The sequence below is a fragment of the Grampus griseus genome, assembly GCF_964374135.1.
Source record: "Grampus griseus genome assembly, chromosome: 20".
NCBI lineage: Eukaryota > Metazoa > Chordata > Mammalia > Artiodactyla > Delphinidae > Grampus > Grampus griseus.
This window is the reverse complement of record NC_139014.1, coordinates 12674761-12701228: the sequence shown is the minus strand read 5'-3', so window position 1 is coordinate 12701228 and position 26468 is coordinate 12674761. Positions and strand designations below refer to the sequence as shown.

Sequence of the window (26468 nt, the reverse complement as noted above, 5' to 3'; positions counted from 1 at the left end):
GCAGCCCCGCCCCTACACGGTGGCAGCCCGACACGCCGACCCCCTGGATACCCCGACACCCTAAGCACTCCAGGCACCCGCCAGGGAACACCCCCTACCCAAGGCTACCGCCCCCCTCGCACACACACACCCTTCTATTCGAGTAAAAAACACCAGCTGCAAAACGGAGCGCGGGAGAGAAGCTGGGCAGTGGCTAAAGCACATGGGGGGGGGGGTCTTTCTTCCACCTGTCCACCTCAGTAAGGTGGACTTGGAGCCCTGCTCAGCCCCAGAGATACTGCTCAAGAGGTGCACCCATCTCATGGTCCCCAACTCTGCCTAAGCCAGAAACAGGAGACCCAAATCCACAGGGGGCCATGACACCAAATTCCACATAAGCAAACCCCAGATCTGTGTGAATTTCTGTACAACTGTCATGAAAGTATCCAAACTCCAAGTTCCCCCCAGACTGGAATAGGTAATGAGCCTGTCGGAGACATTTCAGGTGGTCTGGGCCCCCATAAATTAACGCAGCTGCATGGAGGACGGAGACGCAGGTGAAACTAAGACACACACAGTTCCATCCCTGAAACCACCGTGGGCTTTATTCATCTCTGAAGCCGCCTCTGGTACTGCCGCCCTGGTCCTTTGGCAAGCGGCTGGGCAGGCGACACAGGCGGGCTGCTACTTGAGAAGCTTCCTCATGGTGCCCAAGGATGGGCTCCTGTACTGCTTCCCGAAGTGGTTCCAGTGGTTCAGGTAGTTAAAGAGCTGATAGAGCAGCAGCCGCCTGTCAAACCCTGGAGCCTTGGGGACCTTCCGGTGGTAGGCGGTGAAGAAGGGCCTGGGAAACCCCCCGAACATCAAGGCAATCGCCAGTTCAAACTCAGAATGACCGTAGAAGGAGGCCGGGTCGTAAATAATGGGGCCGGTGTCGTCCTCGGCCACATTTCCTGACCAGAGATCCCCATGAAGAAGGGCGGGGACAATCTCTAGGCCACAAAACAAATCTGGGATCTTCACCTAAGAAAATAATTATTGTACACAGAGTTATCACAGGCCTGGGAGCCACAGTCTCCTCATCCAGTACTTGGAAATAAGGCAAAGACGACCTTGTGTTTGCTCAGGGTCCAGCCACCACTTTGTACCAAGCCCAGGGATAAGGATCCTCTGACTCCAGGGAAATGTAATTTTGTCTTAGTATTTACTACTAATTTAGGTCTAGAAGTGCTACAATTTAATGATTTCCATACAGTAGAGAACCTCAGAGGTTATGATCTTATTGTCATGTAGAATATGAACCGTACAACCTGAGTGGAGTCTTCCTGTAACTTAGCAAACCTTCTGCGCTATTCTTTTATTTCACAGCACATATATATCTGCACCTCCTTTGTAGCCTGATTACTTCAGCAATGAGTTAAATAAAATTTCTTTGATGCATGCTGATAGACTGATATGCGAGTTCTGTTTTTAACATTTTGAGAGTGACGTTTTAAAACCAATCACTCTGGTTTCAAAGTGCTACCCACACCTGCTCTAAGAGGTAAGACGTTGCCTTGGTGAAAAAAACAGCATAAGAATGGACAAGAAAGTAATAGTAAATGCCACCATTCACAAGCCAAACACCTACATTTCACATGAGCAAAGTTTGAGGTAAAGTACCTGGTGACCAAGCACACGTGAGAGGTGCACTCAGGGACCAAGTATGCCCTCAGGTCCCATCCCCTTCTTAGCTTCCCCATCAAGCCAATAGTCAGGACACTTCTGGGTCCACGACTTGACCAGCTCTGCTCCAGGCTTAGCAGTCCCCACTCTGGCTCTGTTCTAGCAGGGGGTCCCACACAAATGTGGTAGGCTCATAAGAGAACAGCCCCTCTCCCAGAGGATAACTGCTGTGCCCACCTGTAGCTGTGACCAGAGTTCTCGTGCCTCTCGGTCAGCATAGTCCTTCTCAATGAGGTCCAGCTGTGCTTGGAGCCGGTGCCGGGTGAAGAAGGTTGGCCAGTCATCCTGCCACTCGTTCACCTGAGCAACAAGGGAAAGGAGGGGCTGGTGCTGCAGCTGGTGGTCACAGGACAGAGGTATGCATGGCATCTGCCTAAACCCTAAAGCAACCACTAAAAGAGCACAGCAAATGTTATCGCTGTCCAACAAGGGAGATAAGATGGAATCATTAAAAATACTTACTTAGGGACTTCCCTGGTGGCGCAGTGGTTAGGAATCTGCCTGCCGAATGTAGGGGACACGGGTTCGGGCCCTGGTCCGGGAGGATCCTGCGTGCCGTGGTGCAACTGGGCCCATGCGCCATAGCTGCTGAGCCTGCGCTCTAGAGCCCGCGAGTCACAACTACTGAAGCCCACACACCTGGAGCCCGTGCTTCCCAACAGGAGAAGCCGTCGCAGTGGGAGGCCTGTGCGCCGCAACGAAGAGAGGCCCTGCTCGCCACAGCTGGAGAAGGCCTGTGCGCACAGCAACGAGGACCCAATGCAGCCAAAAATAAATAAGTAAATTATTTAAAAATACTTAGTTAGGGCTTCCCTGGTGGCGCAGTGGTTGAGAGTCTGCCTGCCGATGCAGGGGGCACGGGTTCGTGCCCCGGTCCGGGAAGATCCCACACGCCGCGGAGCGGCTGGGCCCGTGAGCCATGGCCGCTGAGCCTGCGCGTCCAGAACCTGTGCTCCGCAATGGGAGAGGCCCGCATACCGCAAAAATAATAATAATAATACTTAGTTAATTCGAAAGAGAGATAAAGAATAAAAGGGGAGCAAAGAACAGAGAAGACAAATAAAAAAGAAATGACAACAGTTCCAAATCTAACCATATCAATAAGTACATTAAAAGTTAATTCGAAAGAGAGCATAAAGAATAAAAGGTGGGGGCTTCCCTGGTGGCGCAGTGGTTGAGAGTCCGCCTGCCGATGCAGGGGACATGGGTTTGTGCCCCGGTCCGGGAAGATCCCACATGCCGCGGAGCAGCTAGGCCCGTGAGCCATGGCCGCTGAGCCTGCGCGTCTGGAGCCTGTGCTCCGCAACGGGAGAGTCCACAACAGTGAGAGGCCACGTACCGCAAAAAAAAAAAAAAAAAAAAAAAAAAAAAGAATAAAAGGTGCGACTTCCCTGGTGGTGCAGTGGTTAAGAATCCGCCTGCCAATGCAGGGCACACGGGTTCGAGCCCTGGTCCAGGAAGATACCACATGCCGCGGAGCAACTAAGCCCATGCGCCACAACTACTGAGTCTGCGCTCTAGAGCCTGCAAGCCACAACTACTGAGCCCACGTGCCACAACTACTGAAGCCCATGGGCCTAGAGCCCAAGCTCTGCAAAAAGAGAAGCCACCGCAATGAGAAGCCCACGCACCGTAACGAAGAGTAGCCCCCGCTCGCGGCAACTAGAGAAAGCCCACGCGCAGCAATGAAGACCCAACAACGAAGACTCAATGCACCAAAAAATAAATAAATTTATAAAAACAACAACAATAAAGAAAAAAGAATAAAAGGGGAGCAGAGAACAGATAAGACAAATAAAAAAGAAATGACAACAGTTCCAAACCTAACCATATCAATAAGTACATTAAATGTGTCTAAACACCCCAGTTAAATGACAAGAGATCAACAGGTTAGAAAAATAAAGCAATTATTTTTAATTCAATTATATTTTTTAACCAAATTATAGGCTGTGTACAAGAAATGCACTTTATATATAAAAACAGAAACAGGTTAAGAGGATAGAAAAAATAAATCATGCTAACACTAGTCAAAAGAAAGCTGGAGGGCTTCCCTGGTGGCACAGTGGTTAAGAATCGCCTGCCAATGCAGGGGACACGGGTTCAAGCCGTGGTCCGGGAAGATCCCATATGCCATGGAGCAACTGGGCCTGCATGCCACAACTACTGAGCCTGTGCTCTAGAGCCCGTGAGCCACAACTACTTAAGGCCACGCGCCTAGAGCCCGTGCTCCGCAATAATAGAAGCCACCGCAATGAGAAGCCCGCGAACGGCAACAAAGAATAGCCCCCACCCACCGCAACTAGAGAAAGCCCGCACACAGCAATGAAGAGCCAACACAGCCAAAAATAAAAATTAATTAAATAAATAAAATTTAAAAAAAGAAAGCTGGAGTAGCTATATTAATACGGAAGTAAATTTCAGAGCAAAGAATATCACCAAGTATAAAGAAAGTCATCTCACTATGGAAAGGAAGTCAACTGATGAGGAAGATATAATAATCCTAAATAATTATGTCCCTAATATACGGCAAACAAGCACATGAATAGATGCTCCACATCCTTAGTCATCAGGGAAAACAGAACCTCACTGAGATACCTCACAATCACTAGGATGGCTACAATTTTAGAAAAAGGAAAATACCAAGTGTGTGAGGATGCCGAGGACCTGGCATGCTCCTACACTGATGGTGTGAATGTAAAATGGTATAACCACTTCGGAAAATATTTTGGTAGTTTCTTAAAAAGTTAAATATAAGCCTACATTTGACCTAGTCATTGGCTCCTAGGTATTTACCCAAAATAAATGGAAGCATTTGTCCACACAAACCCTTGCACATGAAGGTTCATAGCGGCTTTATTTGTGAAAGCAAAACCCGGAAACAACTCAGATGTCCATCAATGGATAAACACACTGTGGTTTATCATACCATGGAATGGACTTTTGACACAGGCAACAACAGGGATGAATATCAAAATGTTTGTGCTAAGTGAAAGAAGCCAGACAAAAAGGAGTACACACCATATGATTCCATTTATATTAAATTACACAAAATGCAAACCTATCTATGGTGACAGAAAACAGATCAGCAGTTGCCAGGGGCAGGGAAGGGCAGGAGGAAAACATTACAAAAGGGCAGGAGGACACTTTCTCGGTGATGGATATACTCATTGACCTGACTGCGGTCAGCGGTTCACAGGCACATACATATGTCAAAACTTACCAAACTGTACATTTTAAATAGGTGCAGTTTATTTTATGTCAGTTATACTTTAATAGAGTTGTTTAGAAAAAAAGATGAAAAGCTTATTTTATACAAAGGGTTACTTTGTGAAATTCCTTAAGGGAGGAACTTTCCGGAGAGCATGCGTCCCTGGTCAGCATCCTCAGCATGGAGACTCCCTGTGCAGAGGGTTGTGGTGGCTGAGGCCCTGTGTTCACCCCCTTGGTGCTAGGTGCACCTCAAGAGAAGGTGGGAGACCCCCTCGCCAAACAGCCTGAGGCGTATGGGATGGCATGCCCTCGTGCTCCATCTGCCTGCCCAGGCCCCTAGTGTCCCAGCCTCGGTCTACCTCCTAGATGACCAGGTCATGAAGACACAGCTGGAGACCAGCACTGGCTAGCCCTCCACCTGAACCAATGGGCCATGATGCCCTCACTCACGAAAATATATGACCTTCCCCTGAGCTACCAAAGGCGGGGCCGCCTGGGTGCATAGCTGGTGGGAGGACCCAGCTTTCACCTGGACCAGGTGGGTCAGGATGTGTGGCGGTCAGGGCCTATGCTCTGAAGCCAGACAGGGCCAAACCCTGGCCCCTCCGCTTACCAGCTGCATGACTCAGGTACCACCTGGCTTCTCTGCACATCATTTTCCTCATCCATAAAACGGGTCAATGGCAACCCGCCTTCTGGTGTTGCGATGGCAACTGGGGAGTTGAGTCGGACACAGCAGCAAATAAACTGTGTCAGTCCTCTGACCGAGCCAATGGCCCCAACAGGGCTCAGCTCACTAGGTGCCACCATTCAGGGTTGCCCCATGAATGGCTGCAGACCCTAAGGGCCCACTCAGTCCTCCCAAGGAGCAGGGAGCCTCTTGAAACTTCAGGCTGGTCCATCCATGCTATGTCCATCGGACACTACATCCAGTACCATCCTGTCACAGCCCAAGGAGGTGGACCAGGTGTCCTCCCAGGTTTCCTGCCCCTTCCTGGCTGGGCTGCAGCTAAACTAGGTTGGTTCACTGATCCTGGACTCTGAAGGGGCACTCGGGGGCTGCCTGTGTCCCTAACAGGCCAGCCCCATCCTCACCTGCTTCACACATCAGGGTTCTGTGTACAAGTTCATTCCTCAGTTCTTGAAAAGCCACTGTGTGAGGTCAACCAAATCTCTGTAGACTCATAGCTCTTCAACTCAACATCTGAAGCAGGATAACAAGCCATATTTGGCCATACTGGGCTGGGATCACACTATTGTGCTGGTCACTAGCTCCAGACAGGTGTGTAACCCCCAGGGGAGCTGGCTTCAGCAGAGATTCACAGGGTCTTAACAAGCCTGGTAAACCACCAGGTACAGTTCTAGGGACCCCAGATGTGAGGGCTACCCCTTGAATAAGATCCCTAAATCTGCCTCCAGCTTCATAAGGATCTTGCCTCTAGTGACCTCCACCTGGAAGAACAGCCCTCTGCCCACACCAGGCAGACATAAAAGTATATCTATTGTACAATATGATTCCATTTATACGAAATGTCCAGAATAGGCAAACCCTAAAGACAGAAAGAGATTCATGGTTGCCGGTGACTGAGGGCGGGGGAATGGGGAGTGACTACTAATGGGTATACCCATACTATGGGTATGACTACTATGGGTATGTGGTTTCTCTTTGAGGTGATGAAAATGTTTTGGAGTCAGGTAGTGGTGGTGGCTGCATAACACTGTGAATATACTAAAAATCACTGAACTGTACACTTTAAAAGTGACATTTATGTCACTGAATTACCTCTCAATAGTACTAATAGTTTTTTTTTTCAATAGTACTAATAATTTTTAAAGGCCCCAGGAGACGGGCTGAGTGACCAGGACTTAGTCCCTGACCTCTAATGCTGCCTTACCCCCACCCACTTCCGTCCTCCACACTTAGCACATGCCCTCCTGTGATACGGCCTTTGCACCTGCTGTTTCCTCTGCTCAGAATGCTCTTCTACCTGCCCCACAGCTCCCCACCTCCTCTGAGCTCTGCTCAGTGAACCTCGACATCTACTCTCCCCAGCCCATTTATCACAACTCACACTCTGCTTTCGGAAATCAGGTAGTCAGGGGCTTCCCTGGTGGCACAGTGGTTAAGAATCCACCTGCCAATGCAGGGGACACAGGTTCGAGCCCTGGTCTGGGAAGATCCCACGTGCCGCGGAGCAACTAAGCCCATGCGCCACAGCTACTGAGCCTGCGCGTCTGGAGCCTGCGCGTCTGGAGCCTGTGCTCCGCAACAAGAGAGGTCGCGATAGTGAGAGGCCCACGCACCGCGATGAAGAGTGGCCCCCGCTCGCCGCCAACTAGAGAAAGCCCTTGCACAGAAACGAAGACCCAACACAGCCAAAAATAAATAAATAAATAAATTTATAAAAATAAAAAGAAAAGAAGAAATCAGGTAGTCAGACTTGCTGGTGCCCAGTGGACTGGCACTCTGTCACACACAAGGGGTGGGGTGACCAGCATTGGGGCATCAGGAACTAAGCAGAAGCATCCTCGCCCAGGCACTCACCTGTGGGATGAAGCCGCAGCACGTCACCGTGTGGAAGCCGAACTTGCTCACATACTGGGGCCCGGCACCCTCAGCCCTCTGGCCTGTCAACAGAAAGTGCTGCTTGGCTTTCTCTTAAATGTCAGACCTCAGCAGAGCATCAGGATGGGCCTGGGCTGCACCACTGGAACATGGGTGGCTGAGGTTATACTACACATGGTAGCAATTGGTCCACACATGGACCAGCAAGGACACGCCTATCTCAAGCACACTGGACAGCAGAGGGGTCATGAGCTGATTCTACCAGCTTATCATCAAAATTCTTATTTAACAATCTCTTTTTTCACACTGCAGTCTACAGGCAGGTGGTGTGCAACCCAACCCATTACTGAAATATCCCCCCTAAGCACCAACCCAGGGTAGATGCACCCAGGTCAAGGGTGCACAACAGCAGTCTGAACATACCCACTCTGTTCTCCTCCTCCCTCAACTTCTCCCTGAGCTTCTGGTTGTAAAGGTGCAAATCTGCCATCTGGTCTCCAAGTTTTGATGCCTGACTGAGGAAAGAAGAAATGCAGCCAATTAAAATAAGAAACAACAACCAGTTCGCATGTTCCATTTTGAGAAATGTTTTAAAAACTACTCTCTGTTCTTTAAAAACTGAAAAAAATGAACTGTAGGCAATGACCTCCAAAAAACAAAATAGTATAAAATCACCAAGAGGGGTAGGCTTCTGTTGAAGCTCACAGAGGTACTGGGAATTAAGGGACAAATCAAGGGAAAAAGTAATGTTAAGTAGAGTAAAAAAAAAAAAAAAAAAAAAGGCTCCCAATTTTTGTAAAAACAAATGTAAATCACATATAAGAAAAAGACTGGGATGATAATCACACACCAAAATGTAGCAGTGACTGCTCCCTGCTTCTGGGATGACGGGTGCCTTTAGTTTTCTTTACATGAGTTTGCGTCTTCCACCATTTTTTAAACAATGAACATACATAACTTTAATAATTAGAAAAAAAAATTAAGGACTTCAGATAATTACTAGATCAGACCTCACTGCCCAAACTGAGCTGGCACGGGTGCCCTCTGAGCACAAAGCAATGGATGGTTCAAACACGCTTATTTGGCACAACTTTGTGGAGCCAAACTAACCTCGGACTCTGACCCTGCATGGAAAGCAAGAGCTCCTGCCTCCATCAGGGATGGCAGGTGTGGCTCTGGGCCCTGCCTCTGCTCCCTGCATGGAGTTGTATGGGCAGCTCAGCAAGAGGCTGCTCCCCCTCTCTCTCATCTTCCTCTCTCTGTCTCTCTGTCTCCCTCTCTCTCTCTCTCTCTCTCTCTCTCTCTCTCTCTCTCTCACACACACACACACACACACACACACACTCTCTCTCTCTCTCTCTCTCTCTCTCTCTCTCTCTCTCTCTCTCTCTCACCTGCTCAGGCCCCTCATCTTCAGATGCTCCATCACAAAGGCAGCCCCACCTCCAGGCAGGTCAATCACCTTGATAGGCTGAGGCGCCCGCACCAGGCCAGTGCTCCGAAGAGCCTCCAGGCTCGCCATCTCCCCCTCAAACATCTGCCGGGCCTGCGTCCAGAACATGACCGTGAACTCCGATGCCAGCAAGGGCTATGCAGCCAGGCTGAGGCTCACAGCCCTGCACAGAAGCCACCATGTGGGATTGCAAGCACCCAGGACCTCCAGTTGCTGAAAACTGGCTGGGGAGCAAGGCATCAGCCCCCAGAGGTTGGGACGCAATGTGGCCCCCTTTGGATAGGAAGGGGCTGCGCTGAGAGCTTAGGGTGGACAGGATGCTGAGGCCTGCACCAAGTGCTTGCTCTGAGAGGTAAGGAAGCACAGGCCATGGGGGGGTGGGGTGCTGGGGGTGCTGGGAAACCTTTGGGTGCTAGGAGTGCCATGGGGGTGCTGGGAGGTGCTGGGAGTGCCATGAAGGTACTGTGGGGTGGTGGGAGTGCTATGAGGTGTTGTAGTAGACCATGAGCGTGCTGGGGGTATAGTGGGGTGCTGTGGGGTGCCATGGGGGTGCTGGTGGGGTGCCTTGAAGTACAGGTTAGTGGAGGGTATGCGGCTGGGCCTGGGTCCCCTTCCAGGTTACCTGCCTCCACGGTGCCTTGAGCACTTACAGCAAATGAGAGGCAGCACAGGGCAGCATGGGGGGGCATGCCAAAGTGACTGGGGCACACACTTGGGGCGGGGGAAGGCAGGGGCTGGGGGGTCCAGGGCCAGTCCCCAGAGGCAAGCACCCACCAGGGCCTGGAGGCTGGGAAGGAGCCATGCACCCCACCCAAGAAGAAGACAGCCACTCCCCAGGGCAGCGGAACAGCCTCCACTGGGACCCAGGGGTCTTCCTACTTCTAAAACATTTTGTACAAATATCCCATTTTTAAATTAGGTGAACTCTCACCTTAGGTACACTACATCTGGGTTAAAAATGTGTTTGTTGGGCTTCCCTGGTGGCGCAGTGGTTGAGAGTCCGCCTGCCAATGCAGGGGACACGGGTTTGTGCCCCAGTCCAGGAAGATCCCACATGCCGTGGAGCGGCTGGGCCCGTGAGCCATGGCCACTGAACCTGCGCGTCCGGAGCCTGTGCTCCGCAACGGGAGAGGCCACAACAGTGAGAGGCCCGCATACCGCAAAAAAAAAAAAAAAAAAAAGTGTTTGTTAACATGGTTTGTGAATACCTCTGGCTTATAGAATTAACCTTCGTGAACAAGATCAAAGCATCTATTTCCACACAGGAAAAGAATTCCATCCTTTAATTCAAGGACCTGAGGGGAGAATGTGCAAGGTGTCCTCCTAACTGCCAATCCACACCTAGAATCATGGAGCGGGCTGTCCAGTGACCCCCAGCCATGCTCCCAGGGTGAGACCCCAAACGTACAGGGGATGAGGACACTTGGGCTCCAGATTGCTTACATCCTGAGGGCCTCACCTATCACCTGTTCTCGTGTATTGATTGATCACCTCCTGTGTGCCAGCACTGAAGGTTTCAAGGGTGAAAAATGGGATCCCAGGGCTTCCCTGGTGGCGCAGTGGTTGAGAGTCCGCCTGCCAATGCAGGGGACACGGGTTCGTGCCCCGGTCTGGGAGGATTCCACATGCCGTGGAGCGGCTGGGCCCGTGAGCCATGGCCGCTGGGCCTGCGCGTCCGGAGCCTGTGCTCCGCGGCGGGAGAGGCCGCAGCGGTGGGGGGCCCGCGTACCGCAAAAAAAAAAAAAAAAAAAAAAATGGGATCCCAGCCTGGAAGAGCTTTCAGGAACCAGCTGCGAAGTTTCCAGGGCCAGCGTGAACCCTGAACCCAATACAGCTTCCCAGTGGGTGGGCCTTATCGTTTTGAGAGATTTGGGTACTGAAACCAGATTCTTTAACAGTTCCTGGTGCCAACAGAGCAGGGATGCCGGACCAATGCCGACCCACTGTCCATCCTAAACGTTGGCAGTTCCACAGGGGGACTGGAGGGGTCACTCTGGGATTTCCTCCAGCCCACAGCCAACACCCCCTCCCCACTGCCGCATCTCAAAGGGGCCTGGCCCACAGAGCACCAGGGGCCTCCTTGGAGCTGCCCACCAGGGCCAAGGGAGCGCCATCCTCAGCACCTGCGGTGCACACACTATGGTCAGTTTCTCCATCTGTAAAGTGTTACTATTTTCCATGTACATTTAACAGCAATATTTTAAGCAGGCCATGGAAACCAGGTCCAACACAAGCATGGCCTGTGAGTAGAAGGAACAGAAGAAGCCTGGCTCTCTGTGTCACGCAAGGGTTCTTCCTGCCTCTTTCCATCTGCCGGGGAGGACCCAGGGGCTGTGGGGAACGGAGTCCAGAGCTGAGCCCCTGGGGAGTGGCAGAAGCAGCCCAGGACCCCAAGCTTCACCGCCCCCCGTGCTTGAATGGTTGAGAAATTAAAACGGACACCAAAAACTCCTGTGCATCCAGGCAAAAGGAAGTAAATTAATCCCAGAGCAGACAAAACCTCGGAATCCCACAGAAAACGCTTGAGCCTCTGCAAGGCCGCAAGCTGACCCCAGGGCTGTGACTGCCAGGCCTGGCCCAGGACCAGACCGCGGCGCTCCCTCTCCCTGAGCCCCTGAGCGCCTGAGCCCCCTCACCACCTTCCTCTCCTCCCCCCCTTCCTTCCAGCCCTCCCCCACCCTCAACCCCTTCTCCCCTCCAGCTCCAGGTGCAGGCTCAGGCCGCAGGGAAGGGTGGGGTGGGACGGGATGGGGTGGGGGGCACGCACCAGCGTCCTGCGGTTGACCTTGATGAACACGGGACCGGCATCCGTGTCGTAGGCGCGTCCCTCGCTGATGCAGCCGGCCCCGGGGCTCCCGAAGGCGCGCAGGGTCGTGGTGCGCAACTCCGCGCGCAGCAGCTGCTCCATGGGGCCGGCGGCGGGATGGGGGACGGGAGACACGGGGACACGGGGGACCTGGGACCGCGCAGACAGCGGGCCCAGACGCGAGCTCGCCGCTGCCGAGGCAGCTGTCCGCGGGGGAGGCGTCTGTTTGGCCTAAGGGCTCCCAGCGCCCGGGTGTCCGGCCTCCCGGTCTTCCTCCCGCAGGAGAATGAGAGCGGGAGTTCAGTTAGGCCGGGCAAGCGCTCGCCGCCCCCATCCCATAGGCCAAGCCGGGCGGACCCAGCGCTATGGGAGGAGGGCGGAGCTCTCTGATAGGGGGACAGACGTGGGGGCGGTGCCCTCCCGTGTGTCCACAGTCAGTGAGCCTGGACCCGGCTGGGACTTGCCCAGAGGCCCTGTAGGGCCTGACCTCCCTGCACAGAGGCTTCCTGAACCCTCTCTGAGCCTCGGCCCAGAGCCCTCCCACCAAGCAATACCCAGGACAGTCCAGGGGAGATTGCCGTCCCTGGGATGCAGGTCACAGGCCTTGCTAGGTCTCACACTGTCCACAGAAGGCTGGCAGTCTTGACCACGTCCTGCCGGGCCCCAGGCACTGCCTGATGACACCGGTTGCTGGCACTGGGCTTGCTCATCAGGGCACCTGGTGCCCATCAGAGATAGAGTCTGCTCTTGGGCTTCTGATACCAGGCAGCTGACCACACCCGGAGTGGGACTTCTGATTACAGAGACTGGCTGTCCCAGGAAGGGAGCTTCCTGGCACAGATGTGCCAGGACTTCCCTGGTGGTCCAGTGGTTAAGACTCTGCTCTCCCAATGCAGGGGGCCCAGGTTCCATACCTGGTCAGGGAACTAGATCCCACATGCCACAACTAAAGATCCCACATGCCGTAATGAAGATCCCGCATGCTGCAGCTAAGACCCGGTGCAGCCAAATAAATAATATTAAGAAAAAACACACACATGTATGTGTTTGTACACACACATGTGTTCAAAGGCATGTACACATGCATGGCCGAGAGCAGGTGGGCAGGAGACTGCTTGGCATCTGTAAGAAGGGTCTGACCCCCGCAAGTCTCCCTCCTCCCAGCTCTCCCTCTCAGTCTGGCGAAGCCCAAGCTCCTATTGCATCCCCAAAAGGGATCCGTGACAGTAAAGACAAGCTCTCGCACTTCTGCAGACATCTTTATTCTCGATGGGCAGTCCTGCTGGATATGGAATTCCAGGCTGTTCTTGCATCACTGAGATGGCTCTGTGGCCTCACCTTCCAGCTCCCGTGCTGTTGAGAAGCTGGAAACCAGTTGGATTCTTATTCTCTGCGTGGAAACTATTCTCTCTCTGGAGGCTTTTGGATCCTCTCTTTGTGGCCGGTATGTGACAATTCCCCAGGGAAGTGCCCAAGATGAGTCTCCTCTGGGCAGGACAGGTGGGCCATTTCAGGATGGAAACTTGGGTCCTCCAACCCCGGGAAGTTGCCTTCAGCTTTTTCAGCTTTTTCCTTATGATTTCCATCCTGTTTTCTCTGTTTTCTCGGAATTCCAAATCTTTGGTCTAAACCCAGTCCCAAAGCTGCCAGGGTCAGGTGCCCGTGAGCTCCACCCTTCTGCCCCTTCCTGCCCTTTCTTGCAGGAGACGCTGGTCTTGACTGAGCCCCATTCTGGGCTGTGGCCACGGTTTGCCCAAGCAGGGTCTGAACATGCTGGGTGGCAGCCGGGCAGGGGCACACCATCTTACTGGTCCCGAACCCAGGCACTTGGGGCTGCTCCCCAGGCCTCCCAGCTCCCATCTGGGCAGCCCTGGGTCCAAGGGCAGAATCCTCAGCATGAAGACACATGCCTAGGAGAGAACTCTGACTTCGCAAACCAGCCCACCCTCCTCCCAAGCCTGCATTTGAGTTTTGGTTTGTGGTAGGAGGCTTAACTGGGAGATGTGACTCAGACACATCCAAGCAGCCCCTTCCCCACTACGGCCAGTCTCCTGGTTCCCCAAGAACCAGAATGATGGCTGCAAAGGTGCAGACGGCACCTCTCAGCCCCAACTGTAGCTAAAACTCAGGTAGCTATTGCAGGAGTTCTCAGGAAATGTATCTGGGGGTGTGAATTGGGGTGGTAGAACCAGCCAAGGTACTGGGGTCACTGTGCAGAGGAGCGACTCTCCTGCTCACTCAGACCCTTATGGTGAATACCAAGTCCAGTGGCACCGAGAAGGGAAATACAGCCCATGGCCAAATGTGTCCCATTGCTCCGTGTGGGGGGAGTCTCAGGAGGGTGGGGAGGGTGTAATGCTGCTCAGAAAAGGGGCACCAGGAAGGCAGCTGTGGGCACAGCCCCAGGGCCATCACAACAGCTCGTTCTGAAATCAGGCAGCTGGGGCAGGGGTTGGGATCCTAAGGCCTGGCTGCCAGCAGGGCCGGTGGTCGTGGTCCAGGTGTCAAGGCTAGCCCACCATCCTGGCCTTCACCATAAGCATACTGCGTTCATGCCCCTCACACAGACTCTGGGAAAGGGAAGGGTATTCTTCCACCTCTTAGGAATTCAGAGTCAGCTGTGATGGGGTGGCTGTTCCATGCCCACCACAGTCCCCCACCACCCTGATCTCTGATCGCTGTTTCTGAACAATTTCCAGGATATCCGCACACTTCTGCCCAAGAGGAAACCCCAGCCGGGAGGCAAGTTCTCACACAAGGAGCTTTTGGAAGCAATTTCACTGGGAGAAGATGAGGAGGACAGAGGAAGCTGCCCCCCACCCCTCACCCTGGGAGACAGGCTCTAGACATGCTGAGCAGTGTTTACTGGCAGGGCTCTCGCCAGGGAGCTAGTTCATCTCCAACAAGCCCAAGGGTGTTGTTACCTGGGCCCACTTTATTTTTTATTTTTTTTAATTTATTTTATTGAAGTATAGTTGATTTACAATGTTGTGTTAATTTCTGTATAGCAAGGTGATTCAGTTATACATTTATATATTTTTTTCATATTCTTTTCCATTATGGTTTATTACAAGATATTGAATATAGTTCCCTGTGCTATACAGTAGGTTCTTGTTTATCTGTTTTATATATAGTTGTTTGTATCTGTAATCCCAAATTTCTAATTTATACTTCCCCTACCCGCTTTCCCCTGTGGTAACCATAAGTTTGTTTTTTGTGTCTGTTTCTGTTTCATAAATAAGTTCATTTATGTCATATTTTAGATTCCACATGTAAGTGATATCATATGGTATTTGTCTTTCTCTGTCTGATTTACTTAAGTATGATAATCTCTAGGTCCATCCATGTTGCTGCAAAGGGCATTATTTCATTATTTTTTATGGCAGAGTAGTATTTCATTGTATATATATACCACATCTTCTTTATCCATTCATCTGTCGATGGACGTTTAGGTTGCTTCCATGTCTCGGCTATTGTAAATAGTGCTGCTATGAACACTGGGGTGCATGTATCTTCTTTTTTTATATATAAATTTATTTTATTTTTGGCTGTGTTGTGTCTTCGTTGCTGTGCGTAGGCTTTCTCTAGTTGCATCGAGCTGGGGCTACTCTTAATTGCGGTGTGCGGGCTTCTCATTGCAGTGGCTTCTCTTGTGGCGGAGCACAGGCTCTAGGCATGCAGGCTTCAGTAGTTGTAGCACGTGGGCTCAGTAGTTGTGGCTCGCGGGCTCCAGAGTGCAGGCTCAGTAGTTGTGGCTCACGGGCTTAGTTGCTCTGTGGCATGTGGGATCTTCCCGGACCAGGGCACAAACCTATGTCCCCTGACTTGGCAGGCGGATTCTTAACCACTGCACCATCAGGGAAGCCCCACATGTATCTTTTTGAATTAGAGTTTTCACCTTTTCCAGATATATGATAGGAATGGGGTTGCTAGATCATATGGTAACTCTATTTTTAGGTTTTTTTTTTTGTTTTTAAATTGCTCCTGGTTGAAAATCATGGGTTTTTTCCTTTTTTTTTTTTAATTTTGACTGTGCTGGGTCTTCGTTGCGGCACGCAGGCTCTTTGTTGTGGGCTTCTCTCTAGCTACGGTGCGCAGGTTTAGTTGCTCCTTGGCATGTGGGATCTTAGTTCCGCAACCAGGGATTGAACCCGTGTCCCCTGCATTGGAAGGTGGATTCTTAACCACTGGACCACCAGGGAAGTGCTATTTTTAGTTTTTTTAGGGAAACTCCATACTGTTCTCCATAGTGGCTGCACCAATTTGCATTCCCACCAATGGTGTAGGAGGGTTCCTTTTTCTCCACACCCTCTCCAGAATTTATTTATAGACTTTTAATGATGGCCATTCTGACTGGCGTGAGGTCGTACTTCACTGTAGTTTTGATTGGCATTTCTCTAATAATTAGCCATGGTGAGCATCTTTTCATGTTGTCCATCTGTGTGTCTTCTTTGGAAAAATGTCTATTTAGGTCTTCTGCTGGGCCCACTTTAGGAATGGATTCAAAACTCACATAACTCACTTAAGACTCGCCTCTTGTACTGGTCCCACAGCCCCTAGTACAGCATGGTTTCCATGATACCTGAGGTGGAAGGTCTCCAGGCTTCTAAGACCATTCACTAGGATGGGTTCCTGACCCCTCAACTAGGATGCCATAGACACGTAGTCCTGTGTGATGCAGGGCAAAGGTTTGCTAGATTCATGTCTGTTTGGAGCAAACTGGCACCTTCTTCCAGGGGTTGGGTGCACTGCTCTCTGAAGCAAACTGAACTTTCCAAAATGTGCATTTTCCTCCCTGATTTTGGCTATAATTTCCCAGATTCCCTCTGAATCCCAAACAGAATCCAGCCCATTAACATCATCCCATAACACAGTCCCAACAGTTTACAAGTGTCTTTCTGACACTGCCCTGCAGACATGAAGCTCAAGACAGCACAGTGGTGGCCTGTGGCCTCCACAGCTGCTGAACCACCCGAGTGGGACTTTGCACAGCAAGACGGAACCCTGTCAGAACCCCAGCTTTTTTTTTTTTTTTTTTTTTTTTTTACAGTCGGGGCACCCACTTCGGTCAGACCCTCTTTCACGAGAATTCCCTCTGTCGTCTCAGCTGGTGGTCTGAGCCACAAACCTACAATGAGCCTGAGAGCGATCTCAAAACCCAAGCCCTGAAGATACACACTTCACTCCCAAGACAGCCTTCTAGGTCTCGCCTCAGTCTGTTCTGGACGCCACCAATTATACGATTTCCTGGTGTTTCGGAAGCAGTAAGTTAGATTTGAAGGAGGGGGAATGTGAGAGGACATGGGGACAATATTCCCCAATCCATTTGTGCCAGCTTATCCTCAGATGCACAGAGGGGCCTTCAGGGAACAGAACACTCCACAAACAGCAACTCTTGGGGGTCCAGTGGCCTTTGGGCCTGAGGTTTATACAATTTTGGCAACCCTTTATATAGGAATATATATACTTATGAATACAAAATTATATATAAAAGTAGATATTTTAGAATAAGCAATCGCAGCAAACTGCAGTTTAAAAAGCTGACAGAGGGGACTTCCCTGGCATCCAGTGGTTAAGACTCTGCGCTTCCACTGCAGTGGGCATGGGTTTGATCCCTGGTCAGGGAACTAAGATCCTGCATGCTGCCCGGCACAGCCAAAAAAAAAAAAAAAAAAAAAAGCTGATACTGCGCCATCACAAAAGCGGGGAAACACCATAAAATTGTCGCTTGAGTGCCTGCCATACCTCTGAGGTACTCCCCGATATCTCTGCCTTGACTGCACTCACTGGCGGCCTACCTAAGATGTGGCACTCCAGGAAAGCTCTGGCCTTGGCTCTAGTCCCTGGTAATGCTGGGCTGACATGGCGGGGGCCACCATGGGGCAGAAGCAGCCGCTCCCTGCACCTGACACAGCCCCCAGGCATAGGCCCCCCCCCATTCACCTGGTGGGATTCCTCAGCCCAGGGCCGGGGCCCCAGGAAGGGAAGGGGGGACCAGGGATACCTGCTGAGAGATTTGTGGGGGACAGGTTTCTCCCCAACATGCCTCCTGGCCCAGGCTGGGCTTGGAAGTTTCACGGCAGGTGTCCTGCTGGGGCAACCTCAGCCCCCGAGCACAGTGAGAAATTTCCTCCAACTGAAATACATCCTTCCTGTGTCATCTTTCGTCAATCAGACACACTTTGCGCATGGAGAAATTTTATTTATTTTTTATGCCACTGCCGCCACTGCAATGAAGAAACATCAATAACTGAGAGTTTAAAAAGGGTAATCATTAAAGTGATAAAAAAAAGTCACAGTCCTCTCTCCCGTCCCACAAAAAACAAACTCTGAAGGCATCAGTTCTGCTTCTGATTTCCACTGAGGGGCCCTGACCTGTAAACAGGAACAAAAAGATGAGAGGCAAACGTGTACGCACCCTATCGGACCCACCTCATGAAACACTGTCCTCTCTAACACCCGCATCCTCCAAGCCCTGAGCCAGAGCTAGTAGGGGCCACCAACTGGCTTCTTCCCTGAAATGCAATTTGATAGTTATCTTCAACCTCCCTTTACTGTTAACCAAATCTCACAGGGTGAGAAGAACAGCAGTTAACTGGACCTGAGGTCGTGTGTAGCAACAAGTCCTCAGGCCACACCTGCATCTGTCCTTATCTGGAAGCTCTGAGCTATTCTCTTACTGATCAAAGCCAAGAAAAAGTGTTAAGAAACAACAGTTGTACCTATTTATTTTCAGAATATATTACAAAGGCTTCCTGGCAAACAGCTCCGATAAATATTGAATTATGATTTAAACAAGGGAAATAAACACTCTCAGGCATCACTGAAACCACTGAAAGTTTATTCAAATCTTTACATAAAGGGACTTGTTAGCATCAATGCCATTCGTGAACATTTCTCACCACTGCAAGACTGAAGGAGGGAAACCACTGGTTTAGTGCTGGTTTCTACGATGCAAATGAACGACAACTCACAAGCTTTAGAAATCGGCAGTTGACGGGCTGCTAACAGCAGTTCCCTGGCTCCTAAATCGACCAGGGACACTGAGGCGAGCAGTTTGGTCACTCCCAGAATGCGTCCAGACCTGCTCCGCCTGCGGCAGGTCCAGGGGCGGCACAGAAAGGAAGGAGAATGTGCTGGGTTTAGGACTGATCATCAGGAGGCGCTCCTAGACGACGCCTTCACGTCTAGACCCAAGTCTGACCCACCAAGAAGCATTACCCCGGACAGTAGGCCTCCCCTCTCCTCTCCTGGAGAGGAGACGGGGAGCCGGTGGGAAGGTGCCCTTGGTGGCAGCACCTGGCACTCTGGCTACCTCCCTTCTTTACCTTCGGGGCAGCTGCGGGTTGGACGCAGCCCGCCCTCCATTGGTCCCTTGGTTCACATCCAATTTCTAGTGCAGTTTTATCCAGCTATGAAGTCTCACTTTAGGGTGATAAAACCTTTATTCTGAGATGTCACGTACTTTACAAGGCTTGGAAAGTTGGTTTGAAGCTACTCCAGGGTGTGAAGAAATGGGAAGAATCCCTGAAGAAGAGGCTGAGGAGGAACCAGAGGCTGGCCACAGGCGTCAGGTTAGGATCTGGTAACCCGACCTCAGGCCTCCCTCCCTCTCTCATTTGATGAGATTCCTCATGATGCTGAGGGAGGACCCTCTGTACCCTGATCCAAAGTGATTCCAGTGGTTCAAGTAGTGGAAGAGCTGATACAGCTTAAGGCGCTTCTCGAAGTCTGGGGCCTTGGGGACTTTGCTGTGGTAGGCGGAGTAAAAGGAGCCACTGAAGCCCCCAAACATGCCGGCTATCGCCAGCTCATACTCCGAGTGGCCATAGAAGGAAGCTGGGTCAAAAATGATGGGCCCAGAGGAATCCTCCGCCACGTTTCCTCCCCAGAGGTCTCCGTGGAGCAGGGCTGGGACGATGTCCAGATCATGGAACAGGTCAGGGATCTTTAACTGCAGGGGAAATGAAGCCTTAGCAAAGTGACCGATGCACACAGGAGGGACACAGAGGCTTTTCTGAGTGTGGCTCCCAGTGCCCAAGCAGGGCCTGATCAGTGCACAGGTGCACAGACATGCCCACCTCCCATCCAGGCCCAGGTGGCTGCACCAGCTGCAGCGCCTTCCCATTAGGCCTGCAGGGCATGATGGGCACAGGCTGGGAGGGGCGACACTCACCTGCAGAGCAGCCCAGAGCTCACGGGCCTCCCTGTCCCCAGACCCCTGTTCCAGCAGGTCCATCTGAGGCTGAATGCGCTGCCGGGCATAGAATGTGACCCAGTCCCTCTGCCAGTCGTTCACCTGTGTGGTTGACAGCAGAGCTCAGAGGAAAGCGCCAGAGCAAAGGCGGAGCAGGCTGGTCCCCAGAGGCGCCACTGCAGGGACCAGTGTAAAGGGGTGGAGCTGACCAGGCAGCCTGGGGGTCTGGAGGACGTGCTGGGACCGGCAGGTTCCCGGACAACCTCCCACAGCCTCCCACACATCTCAAGATCTGAACAGTGTGGACTGTGCCCCGTGGGATACTCAGTGCTCCCCTCCCAAGCAGCTACCTGCCTATCCTCGGAGGGCAAGGCCGCCATCTTACCCACTCAGCCCGAGTATGGCTCCCCAGGCTGAAATCCCCAGGGCAGCCAACCACAAAATCATAAAACTCAAAGTTACAATCCCTTTTCATTAAGCTACCTTAGAGAGTCTCCTACTTAAAATAAAACGCGGTTTAACTTCCTAATTTTCACCCACCTTGAAATCCAGCATCCTAACTTGCTGGTCCTTCTCTGCTCCTCTGAGCTTACCTAGCATGTGAGGTGGATACTCCTTATATACATTGCTTAAAATTAGCAAAGAAAAAAAAGGAGCAAAGACCTTTTACCAAATTTCACCAAAAAACAGAGAGGGTGTGCTTTCCGCAGCTGTTTCTGAACGGCTGCCCTGACTGGGAAATGCAGGCAAAATGGTGGTGTCACTCACCTGGGGGAGGTACCCGCAGCACGTCACCACGTCAAAGCCAAACTGGTCCACAAAGGGCCGCTCCACTTGCCCACCTCCTTTCCCTTGCAAGCAAAATGAAACGAGAGAGATGAGAGTCCCCTCGCTCCCTCGGGGCCAGCTCTGGGAGCTCAGAGAAGCTCTGAGGCCTCAGCGTGCCTTTCTCCACCTCGTGTCCTCATCCAAACAAGGGCCCTGGGCTCCGGGACTCAGGAACAGAGCCTGTCTCATCAGAGTCAACAATCCAGAATACCCACTCCTTCCCAGGATAGGCACCAGAGGATGCTCAGAGGAGTGACTACACTGTCTCCAAAAAAGGAGGGAAAATCCACCCCATAACCCATCAGGAAAGGACAGCTTTCAGTGGCCAGTTTAGCATTTGCCACTTATGAAAGATAAACTGCTGTACTTGTAAATGATCTCATCCTCTGCAGCTCCCTAAACTCAAAGCAAATCCAGAAGAACTGAACTACATGTAAGTGGAAGGGATGAGGCCGTCTGTCTGTCTAACACAGTAGGTTCTTGGTCGTCTGTTCCTGGTGTGTCTGCTACTCTGCCTAGCAGAGTAACCATATGGGCTACACATGGATTATCAAACGTCAAAGGATGAAAATCCTGGAAGACACCCTCAGTGCTACCACCACAGTAAGCCCTAAAAAGGTCAGACGTGAGGGCTATCGTCCTGAGTCTCACATGTGATTGTTCCTAGAAGAAAAGGCACGGTATGGTAAGCCAGAGAAACTTTGACAGGCTTTCTTCTGGGGAGTGAGAGGTCAAAGGAACCGTAATATGATAGGATTTTGAGTTCAGGGAATATTTCCTGTCTTTCAAATGCATTTTCGAGACAATACACTAATTGTATTCACTGTGTTCACTGCATCCCAAACATGCAGCCTTGGGGTTTACATTCCTTTCCTGTGGCAGCAACACAGGTCTGACTGTACACAGTGGCAGCACAACTCCACCCACACACCCATACTGGCCAGATGTCTTCCTCTGGGGTGGGTCCCTCGGGCCCACAGCCATACCCACTGTGCCAGCCTCCTTCTGGAGAGTCTCTCCAAGCCTCTTGTTATCTAGGTGTAGATCTGCCAGCTGGGTTCCAAGCTTTGCAGCATGACTGTAAAAACAAAAGACAGCCACTAAACTCATGGTACAAATGGGGACCCACCTCCATTTGAAAGGTCTCAGGCCACACAAAGTAGGTGAGACAGTAAGGGTACGAGTCTGTTCTGGTGAAGCAAGTGGAAGATGGAGGGCCTCATCTGAGTCTGCAGCCAAGTCATTTGTCAGCATCTCACCCTGAAATTCCTCTCCTGTTTGCTTTTGGCCCACAGAGTACATGCTGCTCATTCTGCAGAACCCAGGATGTGCCGGGTCACGGGTTCCTTCTATCACATCCCGCAAAATTATACCCCCAAATGCAAGCTTCCCACTCAGAGAAAGAACAAAGGCACCCAGAGGTGAAGGTGAAGCAAACGAACCTGCTCAGATACCGCATGTCCAAATGCTCCATCACCAGCATGCTGCCACCTCCAGGGGCATCGAGGACCTTGATGGGTTTGGGCACCTTCACTGTGCCTGTCTTTAGGATGGCAGTTAAACTTGCCATCTCACCTTCAAACATCCTTTTGGCCTGTCAGAGAAACAACCGGGGAGGGAAGAAGGAGGAAGAGCAAGGCTCTGTGTAGACATGTTTTCTCCAGCACCACAACCAAGGCTGACTGCAGACTCAATAGAACAGACAGCTTTTCCACTTTTCAGTAGAGCAGATTACATGTTCTGAAGCTGCACAGGAATTAGAGGGATTGTACTTTCTAGTCTTGTATGTGTTTATGCTGTCATTGATCCCAGTCTCTCCAAAGAGAGGAACGTATGCCTGGTGCAGAGCTGGACTGTGTAACCAGTACCTCAACCACAGTCCTGTCCCAGGGGGCCTTCAGGCACAGGCGGCCCCCATCTCCGTGTGCCAGGAAGCTGGCATCACTTCTCACCCGAATGGACCACCAAGTCCTATGGCATCTCCTACCCGGCACTGGAAACCACCTCATCTCCACCACCTTTCCCATTTCCAGTCCAAAAGTCCTTGTTCCTGCTTTTGGAAGGCAAATCCCACCCTGGAACATACCCCCAGCTGTCACCCCACTTCCCTCATGACAGCCCCACAGGGCCTGGCCCTGCCCACATCCCCCCCTCATCTGGGCCCCGACCCGGGCTCCACCTCCACACTGACAGGCGGGCACACACACTCCTTGCGCTCCTGGATTACAGCCTTCTCTAAGTTCCCCAGAGATCCCTGGCCTCCTCCAGCCTGGGGACTTCCACACGCCATGTCACCTCTGCTTGGAACACCCCTCCCCCTTCTTTTGCCAAGTCAGCCCCTTCCCCGTCATGCTTCAGATTTCAACTTAACACCAGTTTTGATTTCTCAGAGAAATCTTCCCTAACTTACCAGGCTAAGTAATTCCTCCCCTTTAAAGTATCTTTTTTTTTAAAGTAAAATTTCTACAGACGTATATGAAGAAAACTGCACAGCTCAGAAGCATCCACCTCTAATTCTCCCAAAGTCAGCACAGCCACGTGACGGCCACCCGGCATTCCTCTCCTCCCAGCCACTGCCACCCCACCCGCACATTTGTCTGTCTGCTTTGTCATCTCCACAGAGGCAGATGGCCAGGCCTCTTCATTCCACACTGCATTTGTTACGCTGGTGCATCAACAGTCAGAGCTTATTCTCTCTGCTGTGTAGAGCTTGCTGTGCAAATGTTCTAAAACGTGTTTGTCCAGTCTACTGATGAAGGACACTGCTTCCAGTTTGGGGTCACTACGAACAGTGTTGCCATGGACATTCTTCTACTTCTACTTCTCATAGTTACTAACTCTGTGACCTTGGTTTCCTCATCTGTAAAATGGGGTTAATAACAGTACCAATTTCATAGGCTTGCTGCCGTAATTAACTGAGTTAGCAGCTAACAGTTACACAGGCCATTCTAAACACTTTACAAACATTATTATTATACTACTTTGGAGAGCTAAAGTTCCTGAGGAGGAAAACAAGAACTGTGTCTTGAGGAGAATTTTCAGAGCATTCTCTGAAGACGAAGGAACACTGCTGGGCCCTGGCTATACTTTGTACTACAGCACTGGTTGTGCAGCGTAAAGGAAAGGATAAATTTCTTTTTTTTTTTTTTTTTTTTTTGCGGTACACGGGCCTCTCACTGTTGTGGCCTCTCCCATTGCGGAGCACAGGCTCCTGACGCGCAGGCTCAGCGGCCATGGCTCACGGGCCCAGCCGCTCCGCGGCATGTGGGATCTTCCCGGACCGGGGCATCAACCCATGTCCCCTGCATCAGCAGGCGGACTCTCAACCACTGCACCACCAGCGAAGCCCCGGAAAGGATAAATTTTTTTTTTTTTTTGGTCACGCCACACTGCATGTGGAACTTCCCTACCCAGAGATTGAACCCATGCCCCCTGCATTGGAAGTGCGGAGTCTTAAATAATGGACCACCAGGGAGGTCCAAATTTTTTTAACTAAAAAAAAAATGTAGGGAGAGGTGAAGAAGGATCTATGAACACAGCTAGAGGCAAGGCTCCCTCACAGAAATGTCCACTACCATGTGGTCCTAAGTGTCTAACCCTAAGAACACTGCTCCTCCAGAATGGGACAAGGGCAAAGTAAGCATTAGCTGGGGTGCAGGGCTACAAAAGATCCAGAACTTAAGGGAGGAGCATGAGAGAAAGCCAACTACTCAAGCATGCAAAGGACAGATAAGCATAATCAAGAGAAAAAACTTAGACCAGGTCATTCCAGCAGAGAGTGAGAAGGAAAACAAAAAAGCAGCTATGTAGTCTTCTCTTAGAAGTCTGGAAGAAGACATTTTCACCTCCTAAAGGGCAAAGCATAAAGACAGTCCTTTTTTCCAATCAATCAGCAAATGTTTCCGCTATGGGCAGTACATCTGCATAACTCACACAGTATATTCCCAAGCAAACTAGAAAGAGACATGTTTGAAACTATCTACCAAAGGATTAGAAGGAACTTATGTGAAGATTAGCAAAAAGAAAATGGACTCTGATGACAATAAAAAGCAAGAACCAGAAGAAATAGCAGTAGCAGAACAATGTTTAAAAAGCACTACTGAGAGATTCCATTTTAATCATCAGAAAGTATTTGCTTCCCTGTAATCTACACCAAGTTCTGAATTATTACAAACACTAATGAAAGTGGAAATACAGCTGTGAAAAGGATGGAGCCACATAAGAGAAAAAGAACCCAGAGAAGGCCTGTGGTGGAAAGTAAGGAAGGACACCTCCACTACATTAGTACTGACTGGGGGAAACCAATGTAAAAGAGCAACTTCAAGAACCATTAGTTGTCAAATTCCTATAAAAGGGATGTACAGGATGACACGCAGCCAACCTCTGTAGAACAGAGTCGAAGGCTGGTCTTGAGAGAACAGCATCGTTTCAGAAAGAGATCATCCCACACCACTGAAGATGGGATTCTGCAATATGATTTCCAAAGAGAGGATAAAAGTGCTGAGGGTGTGTAACACGTAGGACTTAGTACTGGGGTCAGCACCTTCAGCCCTATCTGAAACAAGGCATTGTCCAGTCCTGCTCCTTGCCTACTGGAGCCATCCAGGGCCTCCCAGCTAACACTACAAGCATGACCCACCCAAAGTGCACAAACAAGTGACATCAACGCCCCGGGGTAAGTCAACTTCAGCAGGGAGGCTCACCTATTTTAGACAGGAACCCTTGAGAAAACGTTCAGATACAAACAGAACGGAGAGACAGCCGAAAGGAGCTGAACGTTTGTGTTCCCCGAAAATTCAGAGGTTGAAACCTAACCCCCAAGGCGACGGTGTTAGGAGGCGGGGCCTTGGGAAGTGACCAAGCCAAAGGAGTGGAACCCTCATGAGGGGATTAGAGCCCCTATAAGAGACCCCAGAGAGCTCTCCTCCCCCTTCTGCCACATAAGGACACAGTCAGAAGTGGTCTCCACACCAGGGAAGGAAGCCTCACCACCATCTTGGACGTCCGGCCTCCAGACCCAAAAATATACATGTTCGTGTTTAAAGCCGCCCAGTGTTTACAGCCGCCCAGCAGACGAAGGCTACATTACTTTCAGTATTCAGAAAGGGTTTTGATCTCTGCAAGTTCAAATAAACCCCAGGACAAGGGACTTCTACTACCTGTCCTTGTTCAAAACTCGCCAAACAATGAATTTTCTCAAGGCAGCGGCCACCTGGGCCGCGTGAAAGCCACCCACAGCATCCACGCGGCGGTGGGGCACACGCCGGACGGGCCTGGACCCGCGCCGACCTCCCTGAGGTTCGAGAGGCCGCAGGGCTGAACCGCGGACCCCCCAAAACGCCAGGCCAGCCTGACAAAAAGAAGGGTCACCGAGCGCCTCCGCGGCCCTTAGACCCGGGCTCGGACGGCCCCGCCCGCGGACCTGGACCGGCTCCCGACGCCGAACCCGGACACGGACCCGGGACCACAGTCCCCCGCCCACTTCCCCCGCCCGCGGCAGCCCTGACCTCCGCCTTGGGGTTCACTTTCACAAACACTCGTCCTCTGTCCGTGTCGTAGCTCCGGCCCTGGCTAATGCACCCACCCCCCGAGTGACCCGTGGCCTTGACGGAGCCGCAGCCCAACTCCCGTTTCAGCAGCTCCTCCATGTCGCCCGCGCCCGGGCCACGTACCCGCCTCAGACCGCACGCAGACGCCGCGACGC

At 51.4% G+C, this 26468-nt stretch overlaps 2 protein-coding genes across 3 annotated transcripts; both read right to left on the bottom strand.

Annotated features, from left to right (window-relative positions):
* Window positions 1–458: 458 nt before the first annotated feature.
* On the bottom strand, window positions 459–12054 carry FN3K (fructosamine 3 kinase). Its single transcript, XM_082679163.1, has 6 exons — window positions 11701–12054; window positions 8875–9026; window positions 7904–7995; window positions 7460–7542; window positions 1882–2004; window positions 459–1002 (listed from the first exon to the last, which is right to left on the bottom strand). The coding sequence occupies exons 1-6, from the start codon at window positions 11839–11841 to the stop codon at window positions 664–666; spliced, it is 930 nt and encodes a 309-aa protein (XP_082535289.1). The 5' UTR covers window positions 11842–12054; the 3' UTR covers window positions 459–663.
* A 6513-nt stretch (window positions 12055–18567) lies between these two features.
* FN3KRP (fructosamine 3 kinase related protein) lies at window positions 18568–26435 on the bottom strand. 2 transcript variants are annotated; one of them, XM_082679613.1, is made up of 6 exons: window positions 26272–26435; window positions 22207–22358; window positions 21751–21842; window positions 20705–20787; window positions 19916–20038; window positions 18568–19693 (listed from the first exon to the last, which is right to left on the bottom strand). In XM_082679613.1, exons 1-6 carry the CDS (start codon window positions 26410–26412, stop codon window positions 19355–19357), a joined length of 930 nt encoding a protein of 309 aa, XP_082535739.1. In that variant the 5' UTR covers window positions 26413–26435; the 3' UTR covers window positions 18568–19354. The 2 variants fall into 2 exon arrangements, with proteins under 2 accessions (XP_082535739.1, XP_082535740.1); XM_082679614.1 differs by having other exon boundaries at window positions 26349–26410.
* Between the last annotated feature and the right edge of the window lie 33 nt (window positions 26436–26468).